This window comes from Oryctolagus cuniculus, chromosome 6, assembly GCF_964237555.1.
Source record: "Oryctolagus cuniculus chromosome 6, mOryCun1.1, whole genome shotgun sequence".
In the NCBI taxonomy this organism is placed as follows: Eukaryota; Metazoa; Chordata; class Mammalia; order Lagomorpha; family Leporidae; genus Oryctolagus; species Oryctolagus cuniculus.
Window position 1 is genome coordinate 165,737,564 of NC_091437.1, and position 27,666 is coordinate 165,765,229.

General features: G+C 57.2%; 1 protein-coding gene across 50 annotated transcripts in view; it reads right to left on the reverse strand.

Moving 5' to 3' along the window:
* Positions 1-447: 447 nt before the first annotated feature.
* PTK2 (protein tyrosine kinase 2) overlaps positions 448-27,666 on the reverse strand; it is a 297,953-nt gene continuing 270,734 nt past the window's right edge. For 42 of the 50 annotated variants that reach the window (XM_070075578.1, XM_070075572.1, XM_070075548.1 and 39 more), the window contains 6 exons: positions 24,524-24,586; positions 13,771-13,810; positions 13,119-13,225; positions 8,232-8,387; positions 6,676-6,756; positions 448-1,675 (listed from right to left, as the gene is read on the reverse strand). In XM_070075578.1, coding sequence (XP_069931679.1) covers positions 1,463-1,675; positions 6,676-6,756; positions 8,232-8,387; positions 13,119-13,225; positions 13,771-13,810; positions 24,524-24,586 — 660 coding nt within the window. In that variant the 3' untranslated portion in view covers positions 448-1,462. The remainder of the gene's footprint in view (positions 1,676-6,675; positions 6,757-8,231; positions 8,388-13,118; positions 13,226-13,770; positions 13,811-24,523; positions 24,587-27,666) is intronic. The other 8 variants (XM_070075574.1, XM_070075557.1, XM_070075542.1 and 5 more) reach the window with 1 other exon arrangement.

Below are 27,666 nucleotides of genomic sequence, written 5' to 3' on the forward strand. Positions count from 1 at the left end.
CTGATTATGCACACAGGGAATCTACGCATCCGTAGAGAGCACTCCCTTGGACCTCCCACCCCCGCCTCGCCCCGGGGAGCCTGCTCCAGGGCCGACTTCTTTCACAGTTCCCAGCCCTGCAGCTCAGGGGTTCCAGTGAGACCAGGGCGGGTCTGGGTGATGGATGCCCCCAACACCCTAACACGCGAACTGCACGTAAACGCTCCCCTAGCGCGCCGCGGGTGAGAACTCCGGGAGGCGGACGCCATTTCTCCTTCATGGCTCTGCACTTGCTCAGTGCAGACAGGACGGGAAGGGGGCTACGCTGGGCCGTCCTGTTTGGGCAGGAAGACAAAGCGAACACGGAACGACCACTGAGCGCTCCTCTGCTGTTTCACCTGGCAGCCACCTAACCATTTCCAACAGCTCGAAGGGAGAGGCGGACGCAAGAACACCGCCGCAAGCAGCTCACCGGTAACACCTCTTTAATAGGCTGAGTAATGTACAGCTCGTTACATTCTTCCTGAGAATAATTTATATCCCCCAACACACCAAAGGGAGGGCGCATTCTTCAACGTGACTTAACAGAATGGAAGGTGTAACTGAATCTGAAGAAACCCGAATCCCTCTGCGTAATTCTCCGGGAAGACACACACGATGGGTTAGTGAGCTCCAGTGGCTGCGGAACAGTCAACATGGCTTTCATCTTTTCTTTATAAATTATATAAAAATGGAAACAGGGATGGGTCTGGAACTTTCGATGCAGTTTGGAGGCGCTCTGGTATAAAGCACTTCTGCTTTCAAGAGAAACAACATTGCTACAAAAAACTGGCACATTATTCTGGTGAAAAAGACGAGTTTTCAGTTGTGTCCTACAGCTAGTGTCCAACCAAAAGCTTCACATATTCACATGAAAGGAAAGGCGGAAATTCAGAAAGGGTGAAGTTTTTCTGAAACGACTCAAGTCTTCAAAATAGAGCTCTAGTGTTCTCTGTAAGGTGGGGTCATGTTGCAACGGAAGGGGGCACTACCAAAGCGAAGTTCCGGTCTGGTGATGTCCCCCGCAGACACAGAGCCCTCAGCTCGCGGTTCCCGGAACTCTGCAGGTCACGCTCTGCTCTGCACAGGCCGCGAAGGTGGCCCGGAGGTCCACACGCCACCCCTGGCCGTTCCACTAAAACACATCCGAAGGTGAACAGAAGCCATTCTCCACGAGTCTTAAGAGCTTCTTACGCAGAATTTCCACTCTCAGAAAAATGCCACACTTTAGGATCCCGGACTTTTCTGAATATCATGATTAAAAAAAAAATAAACCCAAATGAAAACGTGGTTAAACTTAGGAGAGACGACTTTCGACCAGCTGTCTTTCCAGGGTTGGAGCCGTGAATGCTGGGCCCGAGGACACGGGGTGAACTCCTCGCTGCTGGTGGAAGGCCGAGAACACCTCCAGGGAGGGCAGGGGGACGCGCTCCTGGCGGGCGGCTCAGTGCGGCCTCGTCTGCCCGAGCACTCGCAGTCTTGCTTGGTCGATGACGTCGAGCAGGTTCTTGGCGTCCACTGCCAGGGCGTGGGCAGCCGTCAGCATCTGCTTCTTGTACTCCTGCTGGAGGCTGGTCATGACGTACTGCTGGGCCAGCTTCATCTTGCTGATGAGCTCGCCCAGGTCAGAGTTCAGCAGCTTCTGCGCCATCTCGATCTGCAAGCACAAGAGACAGTGAGCAGGGCTGCTCGCACGCAACGTCCGCGGCACTGGCACGAGCCTTTTTTCGAGGTGCTCCACGGGACAACTTACCTCTTCCCCTCAAGCAAACCTCGCTTAAAGCGACAGGACAGAAAACCCACCCGTCCTGCGGCAGCACAGCGCCCCGGACGTCGTGCCCAGGAGGCTCTGCTGTTCCCCTCCAAAGCCCTCACTCCTCGCAGAAACGACATCTTCCCGTTTACGGTTTAGATGTCTTGCTCTCAGTGACAGGCCGGCTTGCCCGGCTTGTCACAGACTCAGCGAGCCCGACAGAGCCCCAGAGCACACAGCCTGTTCTCTTCGTGGGGAACAACCGCGGGATTTGCTGAAAGCCACACAGCTCTCAGGTCCTGGATCCAGGGCAAAACCACGCGTCCTCATTTCCGGTCTTGGGCCCTTTCTACACTCCCAGCTCTACCTCAGCACGGCCTTTTGCCCAGCAAGAGCTGGTCTGAGGGTGTCATGGGGCACCCTGCCACGCCCAGCCGTCAGCAGCCGTCACACCAAGTGCTGCCCTACATGGTTAGGATACACCGTTCAGCGGAGTCTTACATAGGACTTCTGTTATCTGATTATTCAACCAATGCTGGTTCACCCATTTGCTCTGTTAGCGGTTACTGGTCACTTAGCAAGGCAAAGGCGTTTGGTACTGTGGACACAAGAAAAAACCAGACGTGTAGTAGAGAAGTGTGCACAGAGCACTAAGAGTGCACTGGGATCAATCACCCAAGAAGTGGGTGATCCACTGTGTCCCACTGTGTCACAGGAGTCTGCTTGCATACGTCCTGGACTGAAAAAGTAGCCTGGCTCTGACTGTAAAGGGCCTGACACGCCGGCTCCGGCTGCAAAGGGCCTGACACGCCGGCTCCGGCTGCAAAGGGCCTGACACGCCGCGCCAACCTGACGCTCATCCTGCGGAGCTCGGCACAGGGCAGGCCTAAGAGTTTTAGTGATGAGTAATCGAGACGACGCGCCAGAAACGTGGCTCTGGTGGCAGGGCGCAGAGAGAGGAGGAAGGACGTCAGCGAGCCAGGTGGCTCCTGGAGGAGGGGAGCCAGCTGGGTCGGCGGCGGAGCGTGTGGCATGCACCTGTGTGAGCAGTGGCTGATGGGCGGGGATGGCAAGTGCATGCAGGTGTCACTGGCTGTGGAAGCCAGCAAGGAGAAGCGGACTGCTCCTGGCACACAACTGGCGATCAGAGCTCAGGGACAGGGCCTACTAACACAGTTTGGGGGTGCAAATATTAGCACCTATGAAGCAGGGGAGAACGGCCAAGGTGAAAGAGCCAAGTGGGCAGCAGCTCGGAGGCAGGGGAGGCTGTGCTGAGCCCGGCTGCAGGGAGGTGAGCAGTGTGCAGTTCTGCAGGGGCTGGGCTGGGGCTGGGCAGGGCTGGGCTGGGCAGGGCTGCAGGGTGGTGAGCAGTGTGCAGTTCTGCTGGGCTGGGCTGGGCTGGGCAGGGCTGCAGGGTGGTGAGCAGTGTGCAGTTCTGCTGGGCTGGGCTGGGCTGGGCTGCAGGGTGGTGAGCAGTGTGCAGTTCTGCTGGGCTGGGCTGGGCAGGGCTGGGCTGCAGGGAGGTGAGCAGTGTGCAGTTCTGCTGGGCTGGGCTGGGCTGGGCTGCAGGGCGGTGAGCAGTGTGCAGTTCTGCTGGGCTGGGCTGGGTTGCAGGGAGGTGAGCAGTGTGCAGTTCTGCAGGGGCTGGGCTGGGGCTGGGCTGGGCTGCAGGGTGGTGAGCAGTGTGCAGTTCTGCTGGGGCTGGGCTGGGGCTGGGCTGGGCTGCAGGGTGGTGAGCAGTGTGCAGTTCTGCAGGGCTGGGCTGGGCTGGGCTGGGCTGCAGGGTGGTGAGCAGTGTGCAGTTCTGCTGGGCTGGGCTGGGCAGGGCTGGGCTGCAGGGTGGTGAGCAGTGTGCAGTTCTGCTGGGGCTGGGCTGGGCTGGGCTGGGCTGGGCTGCAGGGTGGTGAGCAGTGTGCAGTTCTGCTGGGCTGGGCTGGGCTGCAGGGTGGTGAGCAGTGTGCAGTTCTGCTGGGCTGGGCTGGGCTGCAGGGCGCTGAGCAGTGTGCAGTTCTGCTGGGCTGGGCTGGGCTGCAGGGTGGTGAGCAGTGTGCAGTTCTGCAGGGGCTGGGCTGGGCTGCAGGGCGGTGAGCAGTGTGCAGTTCTGCTGGGCTGGGCTGGGCTGGGCTGGGCTGCAGGGTGGTGAGCAGTGTGCAGTTCTGCTGGGCTGGGCTGGGCTGGGCAGGGCTGCAGGGTGGTGAGCAGTGTGCAGTTCTGCTGGGCTGGGCTGGGCTGGGCTGCAGGGTGGTGAGCAGTGTGCAGTTCTGCTGGGCTGGGCTGGGCTGGGCTGCAGGGTGGTGAGCAGTGTGCAGTTCTGCTGGGCTGGGCAGGGCTGGGCTGCAGGGCGGTGAGCAGTGTGCAGTTCTGCTGGGCTGGGCTGGGCTGGGCTGGGCAGGGCTGCAGGGCGGTGAGCAGTGTGCAGTTCTGCTGGGGCTGGGCTGGGCTGGGCTGGGCTGGGCTGCAGGGTGGTGAGCAGTGTGCAGTTCTGCTGGGGCTGGGCTGGGCTGGGCAGGGCTGCAGGGTGGTGAGCAGTGTGCAGTTCTGCTGGGCTGGGCTGGGCTGGGCAGGGCTGCAGGGTGGTGAGCAGTGTGCAGTTCTGCTGGGCTGGGCTGGGCTGGGCTGCAGGGTGGTGAGCAGTGTGCAGTTCTGCTGGGCTGGGCTGGGCTGGGCTGCAGGGTGGTGAGCAGTGTGCAGTTCTGCTGGGCTGGGCAGGGCTGGGCTGCAGGGCGGTGAGCAGTGTGCAGTTCTGCTGGGCTGGGCTGGGCTGGGCTGGGCTGGGCTGGGCTGGGCTGCAGGGCAGTGAGCAGTGTGCAGTTCTGCTGGGGCTGGGCTGGGCTGGGCTGGGCTGCAGGGCGGTGAGCAGTGTGCAGTTCTGCTGGGCTGGGCTGGGCAGGGCTGCAGGGTAGTGAGCAGTGTGCAGTTCTGCTGGGCTGGGCTGGGCTGGGCTGGGCTGGGCTGGGCTGCAGGGAGGTGAGCAGTGTGCAGTTCTGCTGGGCTGGGCTGGGCAGGGCTGCAGGGTAGTGAGCAGTGTGCAGTTCTGCTGGGCTGGGCTGGGCTGGGCTGGGCTGGGCTGGGCTGCAGGGTGGTGAGCAGTGTGCAGTTCTGCTGGGCTGGGCTGGGCTGGGCTGGGCTGGGCTGGGCTGCAGGGAGGTGAGCAGTGTGTAGTTCTGCTGGGCTGGGCTGGGCTGGGCAGGGCTGGGCTGCAGGGAGGTGAGCAGTGTGCAGTTCTGCTGGGCTGGGCTGGGCTGGGCTGCAGGGTGGTGAGCAGTGTGCAGTTCTGCTGGGGCTGGGCCGGTGCTGGCAAACAGCTCTGCCGAGCTACCCACAGGCTAGGACGCCATCTTCTTGCCTCTGGTATATAAAACTTCACTTTTTGGCAAAGCTGTTGCTCGTCAGAGAAAGGCAATCCGAGTCCCAGTGAAGCTAGCAATCTCCCAGTTGGCCAAGAATTTAAAGTTATCCTGTGGCAAATGTCAGAGGCATTTTCCAAAATGATTTAAGTGGCTTTGTGCATCCGCCAAAGAGCAGCCCCCAGCAGCCGTGTCCTCCAGTTCTTTAGCGGCAACGCCTGACTCAGCAGAACGCACGCACCGGGGCAGATGCAGGCCCAGCGCGGGAGTCCGCCTCACCGCGCACGTTCCTGCTGCAGACGCAAAGCCTCAGTCTCATCAGGTGTAAACGCCAATTTTGTAGACCAAGAATGTCACGTGAACGTCCTTAGAGACAACACAGGCTGGGGGACTGTCCCAGGGGAGGCAAGGCCTAAGTGACGCGTGAGGCGTGGCCCTGGCTGCTCTCACACTGGAGGAAAAGCACCAAGACAGAACCTGACCCACGGAGCAGGAAAACAAACTACGCTGATGGAAGCTTCCAGAACGCTACAGCCATACGGTGCTTACGCACGAGTGGCCCTGTCAACTCAGATGCCACCGCAACGTTGCACGGTACACAGGACCTGCTCTTCAAAGGGTGAAGCAGGCCGTGGCGTGTGCGGGCGGGGACACGCCTGAGACACAGGGCTATGCGTGAGGACACGCCTGAGACACAGGGCTATGCGTGAGGACACGCCTGAGACACAGGGCTATGCGTGAGGACAGTGCCTGAGACACAGGGCTATGCGTGAGGACAGTGACAAAGGTTCTGGAACCTGGGTAAAGGGCATCTGCTTATCCTCTGCATGAATCTCAGTTTTTCTGTACATCTGAAATGAATTCAAAACAAGGAAGATACTCCGCACTGGGCCAAAGGGCAATGCTTGGGGACAGGGGGACATGGCGCTGGGTGGAGAGAGGAGGCATGAGGCGGGGGCCGGGCCAGGCCAGGCCCTGGGCGCTGCTCTGAAAGGGACACACCTCACACGCAGAAGTCACACACATGGACGTCGACCCCAACCACAGAACGGGGCCCTCCCACAGGGGGAGGAAACGCAGGTGCTCCCCTCATTTGTCAGTCACGTAAGCAGGGCAAAATCGCCACAGGGCGGCAGGGATGGTGGTGGCCGGGACACAGTATCGTCACTGAACTCGGGTTCCTTAGGAGACAATTTAAATATGCTTATAATTTAAAAGGAATTCTTATATTACCGCTTTCAATGGGAAACCAGCATCATTGCAAACCAGTGTTTTGAAGAGCTTGAGATCACGTCTGGGACCACAGACCCAACAGCGCCTCCCACCTGTGTCCTGATGCACCACGCACAGCCACCCGGCATTTTAGTGCGGCTCCAGCTGGCCGGCAGCAGCAGAGCCGGGACGTGGGACCTGAGCGCCTGCAGGCTCTGCCGTGAGTGGCCAGGTAGCGGCAGGCGTCACAGCGGGGAGAAGGCCATCAGCCACAGAGCAGCCACAGCCGGCGTCTGCAGGTCACAGACTGAACACTGTCATCAGCACCTCCCGGAACGTGCCTACCTCTCGGTGTGTGCTGGTCGGGAGGACAGGGATGGTCTCATCCACAGTGGCCAACAATGTCCTCAGGGCCAGGCCGACTTCCTACCAGACAAGAACCACAATCAGTGCAAACAGCAAGACAAAAGCCAATGTGGTCATGTTCCCTTTCCATGACATAGCTTTGTTTCCTTTCGTCCGGCTTTTAGCTTTTTTTCCATTTATTTATTTGAGAGGGAGTGCTACAGGGAGAGGGAGAGACAGAGAGAAGGGTCTTCCATCGGCTGGTTCACTCCCCAGATGGCTGCAATGGCAGGAGCTTGGCAGATCCGAAGCCAGAAGCCAGAAGCTTCTTCCGGATCTCCCACGTGGGTGCAGGGGCCCAAGCACTTGGTCCATCTTCCACTGCTTTCCCAGGCCGTAGCAGAGAGCTGGATCAGAAGAGGAGCAGCCAGGTTCCGAACCAGCGTCCATATGGGATGCTGGCATCCTAGGCGGAGGCTTAGCCTACTATGCCACAATGCTGGCCCCCGATTTGTTTATTTTTATTTTGTTTGAAAGGCAGAGAGAGAGAGTCAGAGAGAGAATCATCCATCCACAGATTCACTCACAAGATACCTGCACAGCAACAGCCAGGCCAAGTGTGAGCTGGGAGTCCTGAACTCTTCCAGGTCTCTCACGTAGGGAGCAGGGACCCAGGTACTCGCGCCATCACCTGCGGCCCCCCAGGGAGCTGGGACTGAGCACCCAGGCCCGCCCACGGGGGATGGGCGTCCCAAGTGGGATCTTAACTGCCGTGCGAAGGCCTGCCCCGCTTCCGCCAGTCTTCAGGCGAATCCACTCTTGCTGGCGCTGAGCCCTAACTTGTAAGGTCGAAGCCCTCACTCCTTCCCCGCAGACCCAGAGCTGGCAGGCCTCACGCCAGTCCCTGAGGAATGGGCTGACGAACACAGGTGCAAGCGACAGGAATCCCACCGGTGGCAGAGTGGGAAGCCTTCTCCCACGCTGGGCCAGCCCCGCCCACGCAGCGTCTGTCCTCCAGGGACGCTCCAGGGACGCTCCCAGCGTGGAAGCACGCCAAGTAATCCCGTGAGGGACTCAGGGAGCCACACTGGGAGAGTACAAAGACCCAAGTGGGAACGATGATTCTGCACTCCTGACACCATCCCTTCGGGGAAGGGCAGTCAGAGGAAGGTACATGGGGACAGGGGCTCCCGCGCTGCCTTCCTTAAGCCGAGGGGTGGGTACATGGCTGCCAGCTGGCTGTTTGATGCAGTGGCTGCGATGACACTGGGACACCCACACCCTGCATCAGAGGCCCGCGTTTGAGTCCTGGCTCTGTTCCCACACACTGCACTTCCGAGCTCTGGCGTGTGGACTGCCCTGCCTCCAGGGGGCGCCATGCCGCCGTCTCCCGCGAGATCAAGCCCTCGCACTGCCTCCACGCGGCTTCTGTGAAGACAGCTCTACAGCGGCAGGTCTGACGTGGGGAGCGCCCTGACGCCCCCATCAGTGGGTCCCACTGCCTGCGCGGGAAACGGGCCCCACGCTGCTGCTCGTCACGGGGCCGGGCTCTTTACCTTCACCATGGGCACGTACTCCTCCGGCGGGGCCGGCTGGATCCTGCTGGACATCTCGATGACAGCCTTCACCAGGCCTGTCACGTTCTCGTACACCTTGTCGTTGGACCGGTCCAGGTTGGCAGTAGGAGGGGGGCTGATCTCCTGGGGCTGAAGCTGACAACACAGAAGCTGGTCACTTCTCTGCTCGTCGGCAGATGGTGTGACGTCACCGCAGTTAAGTTAGAGAGGGTCTTTAAAAGAGATCAAAGCAGATAACTGGTGTTCTCGTTTGTACGGGATACAGTTTAGCTTGAGGATGATAGTAAAGCAATTCATCCAAGCAACGAATAAACGAAGCCATAGTTTTTTCTAACTTTGAGCTCAGTTAAAGGAAACGAGACGGAATCACATATTATGCTAAAATCCTGATTCCTTCAGCAAAGTGATTTGATGTTCCCAACCCCAAAATCATTTACCACCAGAGAAACGAGCCATTGATTTTATAACTCTGAGAATTAACTGAATTTTGGAGAAAGTTACTTACTTGGCTAAATGGTCAAATACCCTACATTAAGACTAAGAATTTCCATGTAGTTTGAATTCCGCAGTACAAACTGTGGCTCAGCTGCCCTCAAACCATGAAATGGAAACGTGTGTTCTCGTAGAATTATAGAAAGCCGGCACGCCGAGTCTGCTCTAAGTGGACGCCAGGCTTGCAGATGCCACTAAAGCCCTGGCGTGGGGACAGCCAGGAGCCTCCTGCCCTGGCCGGGCTCCAGCCACCACTGTGCTGGCTGCTGACTGCAGCTCAGCTGCCTCACCTGGGCAAGAGGGATGAAGGGGGTGAGGAGGCCACAGGTGTCAATGAGCTCAGAGGGCAACTGGGGCACCAAAGGCAGAGTTTCACGGACATCCAAGGTCACTGGCAGTATTTAAAAATTCAAATTGATCAGAATTACATGAGGCACAAAAAAGGTGCAGTATTTCTTTGAAAGGGCCAAACTGTACATCCTAACGGTGTTCTACCTCGATTTGGCTGCCGACGGGCAGCCTAAAATGGCAAGTGCCTGTTGCAAACCCTTGGGGCTTTGCCCAGGTGGTCTGAACAGGTTGCTTCTGTCTTTGGTTGGTCCAGAGTCTGAGCATGAGGCAGGAAAGGACAACAGCTCATTCACTGTGAAGATGCTCGTGTGTCAGGCTTTGGCAAACACCAACGCTGGTGCTGGCATCTGGCTGTCAACGCACCCAGCACAAACGCCCTCCCACCGGCTTCCCCAGAACGGCATGCAGAGCTGGGTGCAGGAGAGAGCTGGACAGACATACAGACACGATGTGCTTACCCTCCACGGCTATTGTCGAACGGAAGGTGAGCAAAAGTTAGAGGAATTTATCAGAGAAAGGGAAAAAAGAAAAACAATATTAATGAAGGCGGCAGACACCCCCCACCCTGACAAACACTGAGCGACACAGAGGGAGCTTGTCTCACAGCCCGCCCGCTAGCTCTCAGTCACGGCCACAAGCACGCTCGCCGCTGTCTTCCTCCAGAGCCCCGCACATTCAGGAAGCAGGCCCGCCATGCACCAAGCTCATTCTCGCGGCACCCACGAGGGCGACAGCATGCAAAGCCCGGGAGGGACGACGTGGCAGCAGCGTGAGAGTCAACAGAATGGGGGCTCTGCCCAGGCAGGGCGGACGTGACACCTGCCCATCTGCCTTCCCGGAGACGCGGAGCGGGGGCGCAGCCCTCAGGCCCCAGGCCCCTGCCCCGGGCCTCCACATCTCTGCCAGTCTGCTCGGGCCCCTCGCCACACTGGCACAACTGAGATGTCTGGCTCAGGCTGTGTCTGAAGACATCAGGAGCTTCTTGTAAAAACAAACAAAACGAAACCAAAGCCCCTCTTCTGAACCAACCTTACGGTTAGGCTCTATCACTTTAAACTAAGTAGAGTTAGGTTGCTTCTCTACTGTTCAAACCACAGCTGTCCCACTGTAACCAACAGGCAGAGTGGACTGGGGAAACTGGAGTATCTTTTCTTTCCTTGGAATTGTCTGAAAGAAGGCGCGCCCTTGCCTATACAAGTTTGGCAGAACTTGGTAGGAAGAGGGAGGCAACTCCTAACTGCATCGCGTCTGAGAGCTGAGTCCCTGTATCTTATCTTCTGCAGTCAGACTGAGGTGCAGGTCCCTGCGCGGGGTCGTGGCCACGCCAGTCCAAACTCCAGCACAAACAGGAAGTGTCTCCTGCAGAGGGGGCCAAGGGGAAGCTCACCAAGAAGAAACAGCAGGAGCCCACGGCTCCAATGTGGAAGCAGGCTGAGAGCGGCCTGGATAAAGCATCTATCCGTTTGTACTCCACCCTCCGCCCAGCTCTTGTCTCAGAAGGGGCCTGCATGGTGCTCCCAGGGGCCATACACGAGGACCTTCCAGCAGCAGAAGCTTCATATACAAAGACATCTGCTTTTGTTTCCTACTTTCTCCAGCGTGGCAATTTGGAAACTCCATGGCTGGCAGAGGCAAACCACCGCCCTCTCCAGGTTGGGCGACCGCAACCACTTAGGTGATGGTCAAAGACTCGGAAAATGAAGAAGCAGGACGTAAGCCGTCAAGGAGAAATGCAGACCGAAATTCCGGCTGAACGCTGCGCGGATGAAGTCCTGCGGTCAGCCATGCTTACAGGTGGGCGTCTCTATCTGAAAGAACATGCTCTTGCAGGCTGGTGAAAGGACTCCGCAGGTGCTTCACACTGACTGCTTCTTGAACCAGGTCCCTAGCGGTCTGCATCGAGCTGTTTCCCATACTCCAGCACACACATTTATGGGCCAGCACTCGGCTGGGGAGGCCTAGGCTCCACCTGCAGTCCTGGCACCCCATGTGGGTGCCGGTTTGGGTCCTGGCTGCTCCACTTCGGATCCAGCTGCCTGCTAGTGGACCTGGGAAAGCAGAGATGGCCCAGGTCCTTGGGCCCTTTCATCCACGTGGGAGACCTGGAGGAAGCTCCTGGCTTTGGTCTGGCCCAGCCCTGGCTGTCGCAGCCATTTGGAAAGTGAATCAGTAGATGGAAAATCTCTTTCCCTCTCCCTCCTTCTCTCTCTCCATTTCTGTCTTTCAAATATATAAATAAACCTTAAAAAAAATGACATTTATTTACTGTGACACTCCACAATTGTGAAATGGACCTATGTCAGAGCTCCAAGGGGGTGCCCAGCCCCTCATCTCTTAAGATCTGGCTGAAGACACTCTGGCCAAAAAACAAAAACAAGAACAACAACAACAAAAAAAAACCAACAAAAAAAAACCTAAATGAAAGGTCTCTGCGAGTGAGATCCCAGCGAAAAGAATGGGCCATCAAAGAAGGAGGCACCTTTCTCTGAAGGGAGGAGAGAACTTCTACTTTGACTATGGCCTTGTCTAAATAAGATCGGAGTTGGCGAACTCAAAAGTTTCCGTAGCCTCGGCAACTCATGACAAGAGCTTCGGGTGATTACTGATGCCATAAACAAGAGTGTCAATTGTTAAATCAACAACAGAAGTCACTGTGCACTTACTCCTCATGTAGGATCTCTGTCCTTAATGTGTTGTTCAATGTGAATTAATGCTATAACTAGTACTCAAACAGTACTTTACACTTTGTGTTTCTGTGTGGGTGCAAACTGATGAAATCTTTACTTAATATATACTAAACTGATCTTTTGTTTATAAAGATAATTGAAAATGAATCTTGGTGTGAATGGAATGGGAGAGGGAGCGGGAGATGGGAGGGTTGCGGGTGGGAGGGAAGTTATGGGGGGGAAGCCATTGTAATCCATAAGCTGTACTTGGGAAATTTATACTCATTAAATAAAAGTTAAAAAAAAAAGATCTGGCTGCACGTGGCCACCCTGGGCATCTGCACTCGGGGCTGAAGCAAACGGGAACAGCTCATCAGTCTAACCCTCGCCCTTGTCTTTCTCATTCTTGAGCTACTTAGCCAGGGCCGAGGGTGGGAACACCCAGCATGTTGCTAGCAGTCTCTGGGAGTCCTAGCAAGTGGCCCGGATGTCCGGGAGCTGTCAACTGCTAGCCCGGCCCTGGGCGTGGAGGGACATCTGTCCCTGCACGACACCCCCTGGTGAGCAGGGGGGTCTGAGCCAGACTCGGGTGTTCACTTCCTGGTCCTCACCCTCCGGACTGCAGGCCGACTATCACTCCAGGCCGGCACAGGACACTTTCTCTTTCTCAAACAGGAAGAACAGCTGTCAGATCCTGAGACAGCGAGGGAGCTACTTCTAATCACGTGCCTCACTAGGAACAGAGAACACTGCTAAGGAAACCAGGGCCTCACCCAATTTTAGGGACAGTAAATGTGAAAGATCGCAAGTATCCTGAGAGGCGATTGGTTCTCCAGGGGAAGGTGAGAGGTGCCGGCTCTGACCGAGCCAGGCGCAGCAGCGGGGCCTCCTTTCCCTCTCGTAAGCGCTCCCGGGGCAGTCCCCAGCAGGGACGCCTGCAGCGGGGCAGTTCCCAGGGGACGCTGGAGGCTGCTCCCGCGGGCTGGAGGAAGCTTCGCTCATGACAGGCAGCGTTTACACATGCAGTTCTGAGGCTGGACACACTCATGAAGAGCTGCTGGAAGTCCTGTTTACAGATTCTGAGACGGTGGCCACGGAAGGTCCCTGCCACCCGAGGAACCTGTGTTAGCTGACTTACAAAGCTGGACGCAGTCTCGGGAAGACGTACCGAGAAAGGGGGGTGTGACAGAGCTCCGCCAAATCTATCACGCAGAGAGGCAGGGAGGAGAACGTTCACTGACTCTCAGGGCCTGCAACCAGGCCAGGGACGCCGGCCAACCACTACAGTCCCACCCTGTCTGCCAAGGGACGCTGCAAACCCCAGGAGAGGAGTTTGTATCAGGGTTTAGATGCCCACCTTAACGCCCTCGTTGTAACTGTCCCCAGGGCTGCTGAGGCTGGCAAGGCTGCCCAGGTGACCAGGGGCTCCGGGGCGTGGCGGTTTCTTTGGTGGAGCTGCAGGATCTGGTAAAACGGAATGACGTCCATTAAGTAACACATATTGATCAACAGAAAGCAGGTAACTCCTCAACAAATCAATACGTCAACACGATTACAACGGACCCTAACCCTGCATTAGTCCAAGGAGGCGTTTCTGATGCATACCAGCAACGACCGCTGCTTTCCACTACCCTACCCGTGGGTGAGAGGCGGTCAACACCACACTCGCTGTGGTCTGTAGAGGGGTGGGCACGTGGCCTAACAGTGAAGATCCTGTGGTCGGAGTCCTGGTCCCACTTCTGATTTCAGCTTCCTGCTCACGTGCACCCGGGAGGCAACAAGAGGTGGCCTACGTAGAAGGGTGCCTGCTAGCCACGTGGGAAACTCAGATTCAGCTTCCAGCTCTCGGCCATTTGGGGAGTGAACCAGTGGAGGGAGAGCTCTTCTCTACCACTCAAACAGTAACATGAACAAACCCTCATGAGCTAGTCCCAAAGCCACGATTCCACGTTTCAGGCTTGCTCTATCGAAGCACAGATGTCTGACGTACAATTCATTCGCTCGCTTACCTGGTTTACCCACGGGCTGATATATGTGTTGGTTTCCAGTCTACGGGAAAAGAGAGTTCGATGAATGCGCAGGTGCTACAGCGGGAACCCCCCCCCACCCAGCACCCAGCACCCACTGCATTTCTGCACCAGACGCCTGGGGTGTCCCTGCCTGCGGGGCTGAGGTGGGATGGGCGCTCGGGAGAGCAAGGACTGCAGGGAGCGCCAGGTCAGACAAGAAGCTCCTGGCTCCTGGCTCCGGCCCGGCCAGCCCTGGACGCTGCGGCCATCGGGGGAGTGAGCCAGCGGATGAAGACCTTTCTCTGTCTCCCTCTCTCTAGCTCTGCCTTTCCAATAAATAAAATAAATCTTCACAACAAAACACCAGCACAAGATACTCTGGGACCATGAACAGGAGTGCTCACAAGCAAGTTAAGATCTCACGTGGACGACTGCAGCTCATCTAGAGAGTCCCCCAGTGTGCTCTGCTCACCCCAGCACTCACGGCGAGCAGCACCCGCAGAGTGGGGAGAAGGCACTGTGCGTATCAGGACCTGGGGCTGCACCTCCATCAGCTCCGGACCCACAACAGCCCCCAACTTCCAGCCCCATTCCACTTAGATTCAGGCTAGCCCAGGCTGTGGGCTAGCCTGAATTAATTAAATTGCATTTAAGATGATCTAACAATATGAAAAAAACATCAACCTTGTTTGTCAACACGCCACTTAACACCCAATTTCAAAACCCTGCGGAGCCCTCGGAGGCTGACGGTGTGCACAGCGAGTCCTCCGCCATGCGCTCGGGCGGCGGCCGCTCTCTGCCGCACACGCCACGGTGCACCACTCACTAATCCGGCAAGGAGCCAATGGACCCCTGCTCTTTCTTTTCTTTTCTTGATTTGAGGGGCAGGGCCAGGGTTCACTCTCCAGATGCCTGCAATGCCAGGCGGGTGGGTGCCAGGAACCTGACCACGTGAGGCACGCCCTGCCGCCTCCAAGGGTCCGCCGGCCGGAAGCTAGAATTAGGAGCTGGAGCCAGTACCGAAACCCAGGGAACTCAGGGCATGGACAGCTTAACTCAGTGACGACTCTAGTAATTAGGAGCCTGGCTTTGCCTTGGCGCGGCACAGCGTTCACGGAGTGAACAGTAGGTGGGCATGCTGTCCGTCTCAATAAGCAGATTTTTCTATCTGTCAAGTAGACAGCCAGGCAGCCATGCAGGCACTGCTCTGGAATAGGCACAGGAGGCAAGAGTCTGCTGCAGCAGTGTCAGAGCCAGGGCTGTGCACATCTGGCTGTGTGCTGGGACGGGGGAGGGCACACTGCCCTAACGATGGTCTGTGCACATCTGGCTGTGTGCTGGGACGGGGGAGGGCACACTGCCCTAACGATGGTCTGTGCACATCTGGCTGTGTGCTGGGACGGGGGAGGGCACACTGCCCTAACGATGGGCTGTGCACATCTGGCTGTGTGCTGGGACGGGGGAGGGCACACTGCCCTAACAATGGGCTGTGCACATCTGGCTGTGTGCTGGGACGGGGGAGGGCTCACTGTCCTAACGATGGTCTGTGCACATCTGGCTGTGTGCTGGGACGGGGGAGGGCACACTGCCCTAACGATGGGCTGTGCACATCTGGCTGTGTGCTGGGACGGGGACTGGGCACACTGCCCCAACAATGGGCAGTCACAACACGACTCTCAGAAGTCAGCAGACCACCACTCTTCACACACAACGATGGGACCAGCTTCCACAGCGTCACACACTGGTGTGTAAGCAGCAGCACACACCTGTTCACAACCCACATGCTTTCTAGCCCAAACACTCTCCTTGAAACTGTGGGACAATTTTTAAAGCATTCAAGCTGGGCTAAAATCAAATCGTTATATTTAGAAAAGGGCAAAAGTAAAAAAAAGGAAATCCAGACACGGTCACAGTGTGTCAATGCTGCTGAGGGAAGCGGGGCAGCCTGGGGGCCAGGAGGCCACGTGCGCACGAGCGCAGCGTCTGGGGCTGGGACAGGGACCTGGGCAAACCCACGCACTAGCGGAATGCGGACAGCAGAGAGCTGTGAGGGCCCGGCGAGGCCACTCAGCGCAGCACTCCTGGGACCGGGCAGTCTTCCCCTCACTCTGGCTGGCATGGAAGCTGAGATCACAGACGGGGGGGGAGAGGGCACGGCAAGCTGAGATCACAGACGGGGGGGAGAGGGCACGGCAAGCTGAGATCACAGACGGGGGGGGAGAGGGCACGGCAAGCTGAGATCACAGACGGGGGGGAGGGCACGGCAAGCTGAGATCACAGACGGGGGGGAGGGCACGGCAAGCTGAGATCACAGACGGGGTGGGGGAGAGGGCACGGCAAGCTGAGATCACAGACCGGGGGGGAGAGGGCACGGCAAGCTGAGATCACAGACGGGGGGAGAGGGCACGGCAAGCTGAGATCACAGACGGGGGGGAGGGCACGGCAAGCTGAGATCACAGACGGGGAGGGGGGAGAGGGCACGGCAAGCTGAGATCACAGACGGGGGGAGAGGGCACGGCAAGCTGAGATCACAGACGGGGGGGAGGGCACGGCAAGCTGAGATCACAGACGGGAGGGGGGAGAGGGCACGGCAAGCTGAGATCACAGACGGGGAGGGGGGAGAGGGCACGGCAAGCTGAGATCACAGACGGGGGGGGGAGGGCACGGCAAGCTGAGATCACAGACGGGGGGGGAGAGGGCACGGCAAGCTGAGATCACAGACGGGGGGGGAAGGGCACGGCAAGCTGAGATCACAGACGGGGAGGGGGGAGAGGGCACGGCAAGCTGAGATCACAGACGGGGGGGAGGACACGGCAAGCTGAGATCACAGACGGGGGGGGGAGGGCACGGCAAGCTGAGATCACAGATTGGGGGGGGGAGGACACGGCAAGCTGAGATCACAGATTGGGGGGGGGAGGGCACGGCAAGCTGAGATCACAGATTGGGGGGGGAGGGCACGGCAAGCTGAGATCACAGACGGGGGGGGGGAAGGGCACGGCAAGCTGAGATCACAGACGGGGCGGGGGAAGGGCACGGCAAGCTGAGATCACAGACGGGGGGGGGGGAAGGGCACGGCAAGCTGAGATCACAGATGGGGGGGGAGAGGGCACGGCAAGCTGAGATCACAGACGGGGGGGAGGGCACGGCAAGCTGAGATCACAGACGGGGGGGAGGGCACGGCAAGCTGAGATCACAGACGGGGGGGAGGGCACGGCAAGCTGAGATCACAGACGGGGGGGGAGAGGCACGGCAAGCTGAGATCACAGACGGGGGGGAGGGCACGGCAAGCTGAGATCACAGACGGGGGGGGGAGAGGGCACGGCAAGCTGAGATCACAGACGGGGAGGGAAGGGCACGGCAAGCTGAGATCACAGATGGGGGGGGAGAGGGCACGGCAAGCTGAGATCACAGACGGGGGGGGGAGGGCACGGCAAGCTGAGATCACAGACGGGGGGGAGGGCACGGCAAGCTGAGATCACAGACGGGGGGGAGGGCACGGCAAGCTGAGATCACAGACGGGGGGGAGGGCACGGCAAGCTGAGATCACAGACGGGGGGGAGGGCACGGCAAGCTGAGATCACAGACGGGGTGGGGGAGAGGGCACGGCAAGCTGAGATCACAGACGGGGTGGGGGAGAGGGCACGGCAAGCTGAGATCACAGACGGTGGGGGAGAGGGCACGGCAAGCTGAGATCACAGACGGGGGGAGAGGGCACGGCAAGCTGAGATCACAGACGGGGGGGAGGGCACGGCAAGCTGAGATCACAGACGGGGAGGGGGGAGAGGGCACGGCAAGCTGAGATCACAGACGGGGGGAGAGGGCACGGCAAGCTGAGATCACAGACGGGGGGGAGGGCACGGCAAGCTGAGATCACAGACGGGAGGGGGGAGAGGGCACGGCAAGCTGAGATCACAGACGGGGAGGGGGGAGAGGGCACGGCAAGCTGAGATCACAGACGGGGGGGAGAGGGCACGGCAAGCTGAGATCACAGACGGGGGGGGAGAGGGCACGGCAAGCTGAGATCACAGACGGGGGGGGAAGGGCACGGCAAGCTGAGATCACAGACGGGGAGGGGGGAGAGGGCACGGCAAGCTGAGATCACAGACGGGGGGGAGGACACGGCAAGCTGAGATCACAGACGGGGGAGAGGGCACGGCAAGCTGAGATCACAGACGGGGAGGGAAGGGCACGGCAAGCTGAGATCACAGATGGGGGGGGAGAGGGCACGGCAAGCTGAGATCACAGACGGGGGGGGAGGGCACGGCAAGCTGAGATCACAGATGGGGGGGGGAGAGGACACGGCAAGCTGAGATCACAGATGGGGGGGGGGAGAGGGCACGGCAAGCTGAGATCACAGACGGGGAGGGGGGAGAGGGCACGGCAAGCTGAGATCACAGACGGGGGGGGAGGGCACGGCAAGCTGAGATCACAGACGGGGGGGAGGGCACGGCAAGCTGAGATCACAGACGGGGGGGGAGAGGGCACGGCAAGCTGAGATCACAGACGGGGAGGGAAGGGCACGGCAAGCTGAGATCACAGATGGGGGGGGAGAGGGCACGGCAAGCTGAGATCACAGACGGGGGAGAGGGCACGGCAAGCTGAGATCACAGACGGGGAGGGAAGGGCACGGCAAGCTGAGATCACAGATGGGGGGGGAGAGGGCACGGCAAGCTGAGATCACAGACGGGGGGGAGGGCACGGCAAGCTGAGATCACAGACGGGGTGGGGGGGGAGAGGGCACGGCAAGCTGAGATCACAGACGGGGGGGAGGACACGGCAAGCTGAGATCACAGACGGGGGGGAGGGCACGGCAAGCTGAGATCACAGACGGGGGGGGGGGTGTCACTGTGTATCATCTGACTGCCCTACAAGTTCTTACCAAGAAGCCACTTCTGCATGATCTTCCATGTACGTCTCATTCATTCTACTACTCTGGGATTACCTTCTACGTGCCACATACGAAACACAAGGAATCCTCCTTTTCTCTAATTTCCTATTAGCAATGTTGTGAGGAGTGAGTCCCTGGAAGAGATTTGGTTTTCCTGTGGGTTCTCACTCCTCAACAACGTGAACAAGTCATGTGGTCAGGTGTTAAGTATCTTTAGGCCAGTGTGTAGACAGGTCCTAAGGCAGACAATGTGACCTCGCTCATGAGCCAGGGAATGTCTGGCACCAAGACAGCACACTCTGGCAGGAAACGCCAAGCCTGCACAAGCAGATCGTCAAGGTGCCAGATCTCGGGGACAGATGTAATTTACAGCACAGACCAGGAACAGTTCCTGGAACGGTCACTTCCCAATACACATCTTCTCACTGGTGATGGCTGTAGTTAAGACAGGCGCTGCATTCCGTTCAAAGTTGCTTACTATGGGAAGATCCAGAAAACAGGGTATACAACTGCACTTCAAAACCTGGTGCTTTTTAAGATGGTCTTTATTTCCTTATCTGAAAGGCAGAGACAGGGAGACAGACTGTCTGTCTGCTGGTTCACTCCCCTCATTCTGGCAACACCAGGCCTACAACAGGCTGAAGCCCCGAGTCAGGAGCTCAATCCAGGCTTCACGTGTGGGTGGCCGGGGCCCGACCATCTGAGCTGCCACCTGCTGCCCCCAAGGTGTGTGCTAGAAGGAAGTTGGAAGTGGGAGTATAGCCAGGCCTAAACCCAGGTACTTCAATGTAGGATGCTGGCATCCCTAGCAGTACTGACCACAACACCAAATGCCTGCCTGGGTATTAGTTTATTTACTTAAAAATGATTTATTCACTTCAAAGGCCCAGGCATAAGAGAAGGAGGGCAGAGAGGCAGATCTTCCATCTGCTGATTCACTCCCCAAATGGCTACAACAGCAGGGGCTGGGCCTGGCTGGAGCCAGGAGCCAGAACTCTAGTCGGGTCTCCCACACAGGTGGCAGGGGGCTCTGTTGCTCTCACGGGGCATTAGCAGGGAATTCGACAGGAAACAGAGCAACCAGGATGTGAGCCAGCGCTCACATGGGATGCCAGCATCACAGGCAGTGGCCCAAGCTGCGGTGAAGTAATTCCGACCCTGGTGCTAATTTATGTAGTGGCAAACTGTTGCACAGATCTGAGCGAAGCGTTCATGCTGTAGGGACAGTCAGCAGTGTCTAGAAGGCCACCCAGTGTTGCTGTGTTTTTTTCCCATGCAGAAGCCTCACTGTGGGAGAACTATCTCCTGAGTTGGTAACCTGATAGACGCAGCACGTCTTCAAAGGAATCTACATTCCCTTTCACCAGACATCTGCTGGGGACAGGCTGATCAGACAGTTAAACTACTTTTCTACAAACATCTGCAAAGATTTCTCCTGAGGTTTAAATATAGTTGAAATAATCATAAGCTAGCTTTTTAAAAATAATTTCAAGACCAATCTTCTGGGGAGCAGGGCCCGGCCCCCACAATATGGCGCTGAGAGGGAGTCAACAACTTCCACACAGCTGCCTCACCAACTCGACTAACAGGCTGCAGGAGCTGGTCCTGCTCCTGATTGGAGGAGAGCAGCGTGCTCAGTGTGTGGGCAGCAGAGTTGGGATTGGTGGAAGAGGACTATAAAGCAGGAGAGAGACAACATGCACCAGGAACATCTGAGGAACCCCTGAGAGAGCCGGCTGGCGGTGTGCCGCTCCTCCGCGGAAGTGGGGGAAGCGGCGGGGGTGCCGCCCCTCCGCGGAGGTGGGGGGAGCGGCAGCAAACCCGGGAAGGGCCGGGGAAAAAGAACAGCACAGGGTCCGGTGTTGTTCCTCCGCGAGTGGGGGAGCGACATAATGGTGCCGTGACTCGGATATGAAACCTAGGAGGGAAGAAGCGGGAAAATACTGGAGAGAGACTAGGGAGAGCCTAGGGAGAAGCTGGATGGAAAAAGTGCTGGGAGAATCTAGTGAAAGCCTAGGGATAGACTCGGATACGGACTGCGGGGAGAAGCCAGGAGAAATGAGAGAAATACTACTGGAAGAAAGCTAGGAAAAGTACCGAAAGAGAAAAATACAAGCTAGGGGAAGGTGAAGCCACGTGGGTAGGCCAAAGTGGAGACGTAAGCTAGGTTGGGATTCGTCAGATTAGCCCAGGGAGCAAAGACGAAAAGCTAAGCCGAAAGCGGAGATGTAAGCTAGGCTGTGATTCAGAGAAGCCGTGGAGCACGGAGGCCGCGGGGAGAGCGTGAAGGGCGCGGAGACCGTGGAGTGTGCGCGAGAAGCGGCGGGGCGCGAGAAGCGGTGGGGCACGGAAGCCACGCAGAGCCGGGAAGCCGCGGCGGGGCGGGCGCCGGGAACCCACGGGGCTAAGAGAAATAAGAATGCCCAGAGATAGAAGTAAAATAAGAGAGAAATAGGAATGCCCGGAGACAGAGAGAAATAAAATAGAGAAAAATAATAAACGCCTCCCCACAACATGGCGATGAGAGGGCTCGGATTCAGACTGCCTGTTAGTAAGGCGATAAGCACCTGTGGGCAGCTCGAGCAGAGCAGAGTATGCGCCGCAGGGCACCGAACACAGGCACGCATCAGCGCCTAAAAGCCTCCCCACAACATGGTGATGAGAGGACCCGGATTCGGTTTGCCTGATTGGTAGGGTGATAAGCACCTGTGGGCAACGCTAGCTGAGCAGAATATGCGTCGCGGGGCACCGAAGACAGGCACGTATCAACGCCTTAAAGAATTAAAAAGAAAGGGGGACCTGTGGAGAGCAGGGCCCAGCCCCCACAATATGGTGCTGAGAGGGAGTCAACAACTTCCACACAGCTGCCTCACCAATTCAACTAACAAGCTGCAGGAGCTGGTCCTGCCCCTGATTGGAGGAGAGCAGCATGCTCAGCGTGTGGGCAGCAGAGTTGGGATTGGTGGACGAGGACTATAAAGGAGGAGAGAGACAACATGCACCAGGAACACCTGAGGAACCCCTGAGAGAGCTGGCTGGTGGTGTGCCGCTCCTCCGCGGAAGCGGGTGAAGTGGTGGGGGTGCCGCCCCTCCGCGGAGGCAGGGGGGAGCGGCAGCAAACCCAGGAAGGGCTGGGGAAGAAGAACAGCACAGGGCCCGGTGTCGTTCCTCCGCGAGTGGGGGAGCGACACAATCTCCCCACAAACCCAGAAGAAAAAATCTTACTTGTACACACCCTACACGCCTGTGAAACTTGTAACCATGCCACGAGTGAGAAGCGTAGCAGATGATGCCCTGCGTACCCAGCAGACGCCTGTGCTTCTAACAAATGACGCCCTGCGTACCACAGCAGACGCGTGTGCTTCTAACAAATGACGCCCTGCGTACCGCAGCAGACGCGTGTGCTTCTAACAAATGACGCCCTGCGTACCCAGCAGACGCCTGTGCTTCTAACAAATGACGCCCTGCGTACCACAGCAGACGCCTGTGCTTCTAGCAAATGACGCCCTGCGTACCACCGCAGACGCGTGTGCTTTTAACAAATGACGCCCTGTGTACCGCAAAAGACGCGTGTGCTTCTAGCAAATGACAACCTGTGTACCGCAGCAGACGCCTGTGCTTCTAGCAAATGACGCCCTGCGTACCACAGCAGACGCCTGTGCTTCTAACAAATGACGCCCTGTGTACCGCAGCAGACGTGTGTGCTTCTAAAAAATGACACCCTGTGTACCACAGCAGACGTTGTGTGCTTCTAACAAATGACGCCCTGTGCACCGCAGCAGACGCGTGTGCTTCTAACAAATGACGCCCTGTGTACCGCAGCAGACGCGTGTGCTTCTAACAAATGACAACCTGTGTACCACAGCAGACGTGTGTGCTTCTAACAAATGATGCCCTGCGTACCACAGCAGATGCGTGTGCTTCTAACAAATGACGCCCTGTGTACCGCAGCAGACGCCTGTGCTTCTAACAAATGATGCCCTGCGTACCGCAGCAGATGCGTGTGCTTCTAACAAATGACGCCCTGTGTACCACAGCAGACGTGTGTGCTTCTAACAAATGACGCCCTGTGTACCACAGCAGACGCCTGTGCTTCTAACAAATGACGCCCTGTGTACCGCAGCAGACGCGTGTGCTTCTAACAAATGACGCCCTGCGTACCGCAGCAGACGCGTGTGCTTCTAACAAATGACGCCCTGTGTACCGCAGCAGACGCCTGTGCTTCTAACAAATGACGCCCTGCATACCGCGGCAGACGCCTGTGCTTCTAACAAATGACGCCCTGCGTACCGCAGCAGACGCATGTGCTTCTAACAAATGACGCCCTGTGTACCACAGCAGACGCCTGTGCTTCTAACAAATGACAACCTGTGTACCGCAGCAGACATGTGTGCTTCTAACAAATGACGCCCTGTGTACCGCAGCAGACGCCTGTGCTTCTAACAAATGACAACCTGTGTACCGCAGCAGACGCCTGTGCTTCTAACAAATGACAACCTGTGTACCGCAGCAGATGCGTGTGCTTCTAACAAATGACGTCCTGTGTACCGCAGCAGACGCCTGTGCTTCTAACAAATGACGCCCTGCGTACCGCAGCAGACGTGTGTGCTTCTAACAAATGACGCCCTGTGTACCACAGCAGATGCGTGTGCTTCTAACAAATGACGCCCTGTGTACCGCAGCAGACACGTGTGCTTCTAACAAATGACGCCCTGTGTACCGCAGCAGACGCCTGTGCTTCTAACAAATGATGCCCTGCGTACCGCAGCAGACGCGTGTGCTTCTAACAAATGACGCCCTGTGTACCGCAAAAGACGCGTGTGCTTCTAACAAATGACGCCCTGCGTACCGCAGCAGACGTGTGTGCTTCTAACAAATGACGCCCTGTGTACCGCAGCAGACGCGTGTGCTTCTAACAAATGACGCCCTGTGTACCGCAGCAGACGCCTGTGCTTCTAACAAATGACAACCTGTGTACCGCAGCAGACGCCTGTGCTTCTAACAAATGACGCCCTGTGTACCGCAGCAGACGCCTGTGCTTCTAACAAATGACGCCCTGCGTACCGCAGCAGATGCGTGTGCTTCTAACAAATGACGTCCTGTGTACCGCAGCAGACGCCTGTGCTTCTAACAAATGACGCCCTGCGTACCGCAGCAGACGTGTGTGCTTCTAACAAATGACGCCCTGTGTACCACAGCAGATGCGTGTGCTTCTAACAAATGACGCCCTGTGTACCGCAGCAGACACGTGTGCTTCTAACAAATGACGCCCTGTGTACCGCAGCAGACGCCTGTGCTTCTAGCAAATGACGCCCTGTGTACCGCAGCAGACGCCTGTGCTTCTAGCAAATGACAACCTGTGTACCGCAGCAGACGCCTGTGCTTCTAACAAATGACGTCCTGTGTACCGCAGCAGACGCCTGTGCTTCTAACAAATGATGCCCTGTGTACCGCAGCAGACGTGTGTGCTTCTAACAAATGACGCCCTGTGTACCACAGCAGACGTGTGTGCTTCTAACAAATGATGCCCTGCGTACCACAGCAGACGTTGTGTGCTTCTAACAAATGATGCCCTGCGTACCACAGCAGACGTTGTGTGCTTCTTGGGTTAACAGTTGGTCTGCTTCCAACAAACCTTATCAATAACGGGACAGGAAATTTCCGTATCTGGGTCAGAATTCTGGCCTGTATACACCACATGTTAATTCACCTTAGTTACAATGCTTGCTTTATTTACAGAATGGATTTTTCTATCTTATTTGTTCTGTTAAAAATATTAATCAGCATATCTTGTGGCAACAGAATGGTGGCCCCCAAACACAAGGACTGAAATCCGCTCTGAGAACAAAGTCGGGCACTGCTCACCGGGCCCTGGAGACCGCCGTCCTCCCGGTCAATGCTGCCGCGAGAGAGCCTCACGTCGGGTTTCTAAGGAAATCAAAACCAAAACAAGTTCACTCCTGACTTGAAAATCACTGACAGATTCTGTATTAAATTCCTTCCTTTTACTTATTTGTGCCACAATGGCCAGGGCTGGGCCAGGCTGAAGCCAGGACCCAGGAGCTTCATCCACTTCATCCCTGTCTCCTATGTGGGAGCAAGGGCCCAAGGACGTGGCTTCCCAGGTGGATTACCAGGGAGGCAGACACGAAGTGGAGCAGTGAGGACTTGAACTGGCTTCACCTGCTCTGCCACAGCAACACCCCAATCCCTTCCTTTTATAAGAGAATGGTCTTAAAAATATCTGCAAAGCTCAATGATGATACATGAAGGTTGGCTGCCACACATATCTTATAAAACTGGCACCTGTGTGGCACATGCACACACAGGTACACACACGGCACCAGACTGTCACTCAGCAGAGCAGCACGGCAGGTTTCCTTCAGTGCAAGGACCTTGACCCCGGATTGAACACCAGGCGCCACCTCCCGACGTGCAACGCTTACATGCATGTAGCTGTCTTGCCGTAGCAGCAAGTGGGTCGGTCCCCAGAGTACTGGAATCATACTTAAATAGGAGTGCGCAAGTTCCACTACCATGAGAGAACAGGGAACAGCTGACAGGTCTTTATGATGAAGGGTCGTGGGGGGTCTTATTTACAAAAATTACTCTCCACTCCGGCAGGACTGGACTTCACGATGCCCAAGCAGCCACACTGGCCCCTGTACACCAGCCACTCGCCATACATTTCTTTCTTCTATTTTTTTTTTTAAAGATTTATTTATTTGAAAGGCAGAGTTACAGAAAAGCAGAGGCAGAGGCGGAGGCAGAGAGAGGGGTGGGGTCTTCCATCGCAGGTTCACTCCCCAACTGGTTGCAACGGCCGGAGCTGTGCTGATCTGAAGCCAGGAGCCAGGAGCTTCTTTCGAGTCTCCCATGTCGGTGCAGGGTCCCAAGCACTTGGGCCATCTTCTACTGCTTTCCCAGGCCACAGCAGAGAGCTGGATCGGACGTGGAGCAGCCGGGACTCGAAGTGGTGCCCACATGGGATGCCGGCACTGTGGGCAGTGGCTTTACCCCTACGCCACAGCCCAGGCCCCTGGCCATACGTTTCTGCTGGCAACTTCTGCCTGCCCTTCGGGATTCAGCCCCATGCACTTCTCTGTGGTCCTCTTAGTCTCATTTCCAGTCTGCACCCTACAGAGACTGTTTGCAGGCACCATGCAGCTACCACCTCCCGTTACACAGGGAGGCTTCACATCGGATCTGTCCTCGTGCTTCCTGTTTCCTGCACCTGATAAGGTCTGGCACTGAGGACACGACGCAAACATGTGTTGGGCCGGCACGGAGAAGGGAGCTTAGTCTCCTCCTCCTTTTCAGTTCACCGTTGTAGCCCAAGTCTTTGCCAGCTTCAATCTTTCTCCCTCTGACCCAGGCAGTGTCTTTGTTGTTGTTTTTGTGGTCCTAAAGCTTGACCACCCTTCCTGGTCTACACTGATCAAGTTCAATCAGCTCACTGTGGCATTCAAGGCCCTGTATCTCCCACCCGCCACAGCCCACATGAGTCGGAACAACCCGCAGATGGCTCTGAGGTGAGTCTGCCAGGACAGGGGCTCCACTCTGTCCTTGCCTGGGGGCGCGGGATGGGCCCAGCAAGCAGCAGGCTGCCCGTGAGTGCTAAGGCTGACAGCTGGCATGCTGGCAGGGGGGGCCTCTGAGACAGGACGGGAACGCAGGCGTGTAAGCGAGGAGGGTGGACGTCGCACCTCACCCGAGAGCTGTCCGCTCAGCAGCACCGCGGCTCTACCACACCCTCGTCCCTATATCTCTAGCACACCGGATGCACGCACACTGCTGACTCAATGAACTCCCTCTAATGGGAAGATGGTCGTTTAAAACTAACGCCGAATATGCCTCCCTGAATTTCCTCTGGAGTGGTCCCCACGCGCTCACACAGGGGAGGCACCCGGAGGGATGCAGTCCGAGTGCCCCGCGGTGGAACAAGGCACTGGGTCTACTCCCACAAGGAGACCTTGGAGCCCGCGGATAGCTGTGGCTGTGCGGGAAAGACCGATCCAGAGAAGAAAACTGGCTCAGGGGCAGGACAGACAAGGAGAGCCGGCAAACACACGTCAACTGCAACACCGACGGCAGTGGTCGCTGCGGGGCCTCCTGGGGCTGTTTCCAGGACTTCGGCTGTGGAACGCCGGAATCAAGAGGCAGCTCTGTAGCAGTGGTCCCCGACACTCCAGATGCAGGTCAGCAGGACCCCAGCACGTGTCTCCACAGGGATAGCGAGGTCAGAGACCCCACGACTGAAGAGCTCATGGACTGCGACCCCAGAAGAGGATACTCTGACAGCTGGGAGCGCGAATGCAGCCTGCGGCCTGGCTCAGGGCGCGGTTGTGCTAACTTCCCCACGTCAGTGCCGGCCTGTGGCGGGGGAGGAGCGCTCTGGAAACTCCCCGTCACGCACTCAGGAGCAAAGAGTATGTTATCCGCTACTCACTTCCCAGCGGGGCCGGTGTGTGGACACGCGGAGCAGACGGCAATGATACAGCAGATGTTGCCGACCGCGAGGCCGGGTGGAGAGGACATCAGATCTCTGCACCAGGCTAGCAACGTTCTCCACGGTCTGGAGCGACCCGTGACTCTCTGGCTACTGCTTGGAGACCAGCTGGGAAGCAAGATCTGCTGGGGTGCGGGTGAGGGGCTCTGGGCACAGGGTGGAGGGGCCTGGGTCTGGCTCTGCTGTAGCAAGTAGAGCAAGCCTCAGGAAGCAAAACACCAGGCAGGCCCAACTCATGCTGTGAGCACCCCAAAGGCATGTGACTTGGGGGGGTATTTAAAATAAACAAAATTGACACCCCATTGGCCCAACTAACTAAAAAAAGAAAAGACCCAAATCAGTAAAATCAGAGATGAAAAAGGAAACGTAACAACAGACACCACAGAAATAAAAAGAATCATCAGAAATTACTACAAGGACTTGTATGCCAGCAAACAGGGAAACCTATCAGAAATGGATAGATTCCTGGACACATGCAACCTACCTAAATTGAACCAGG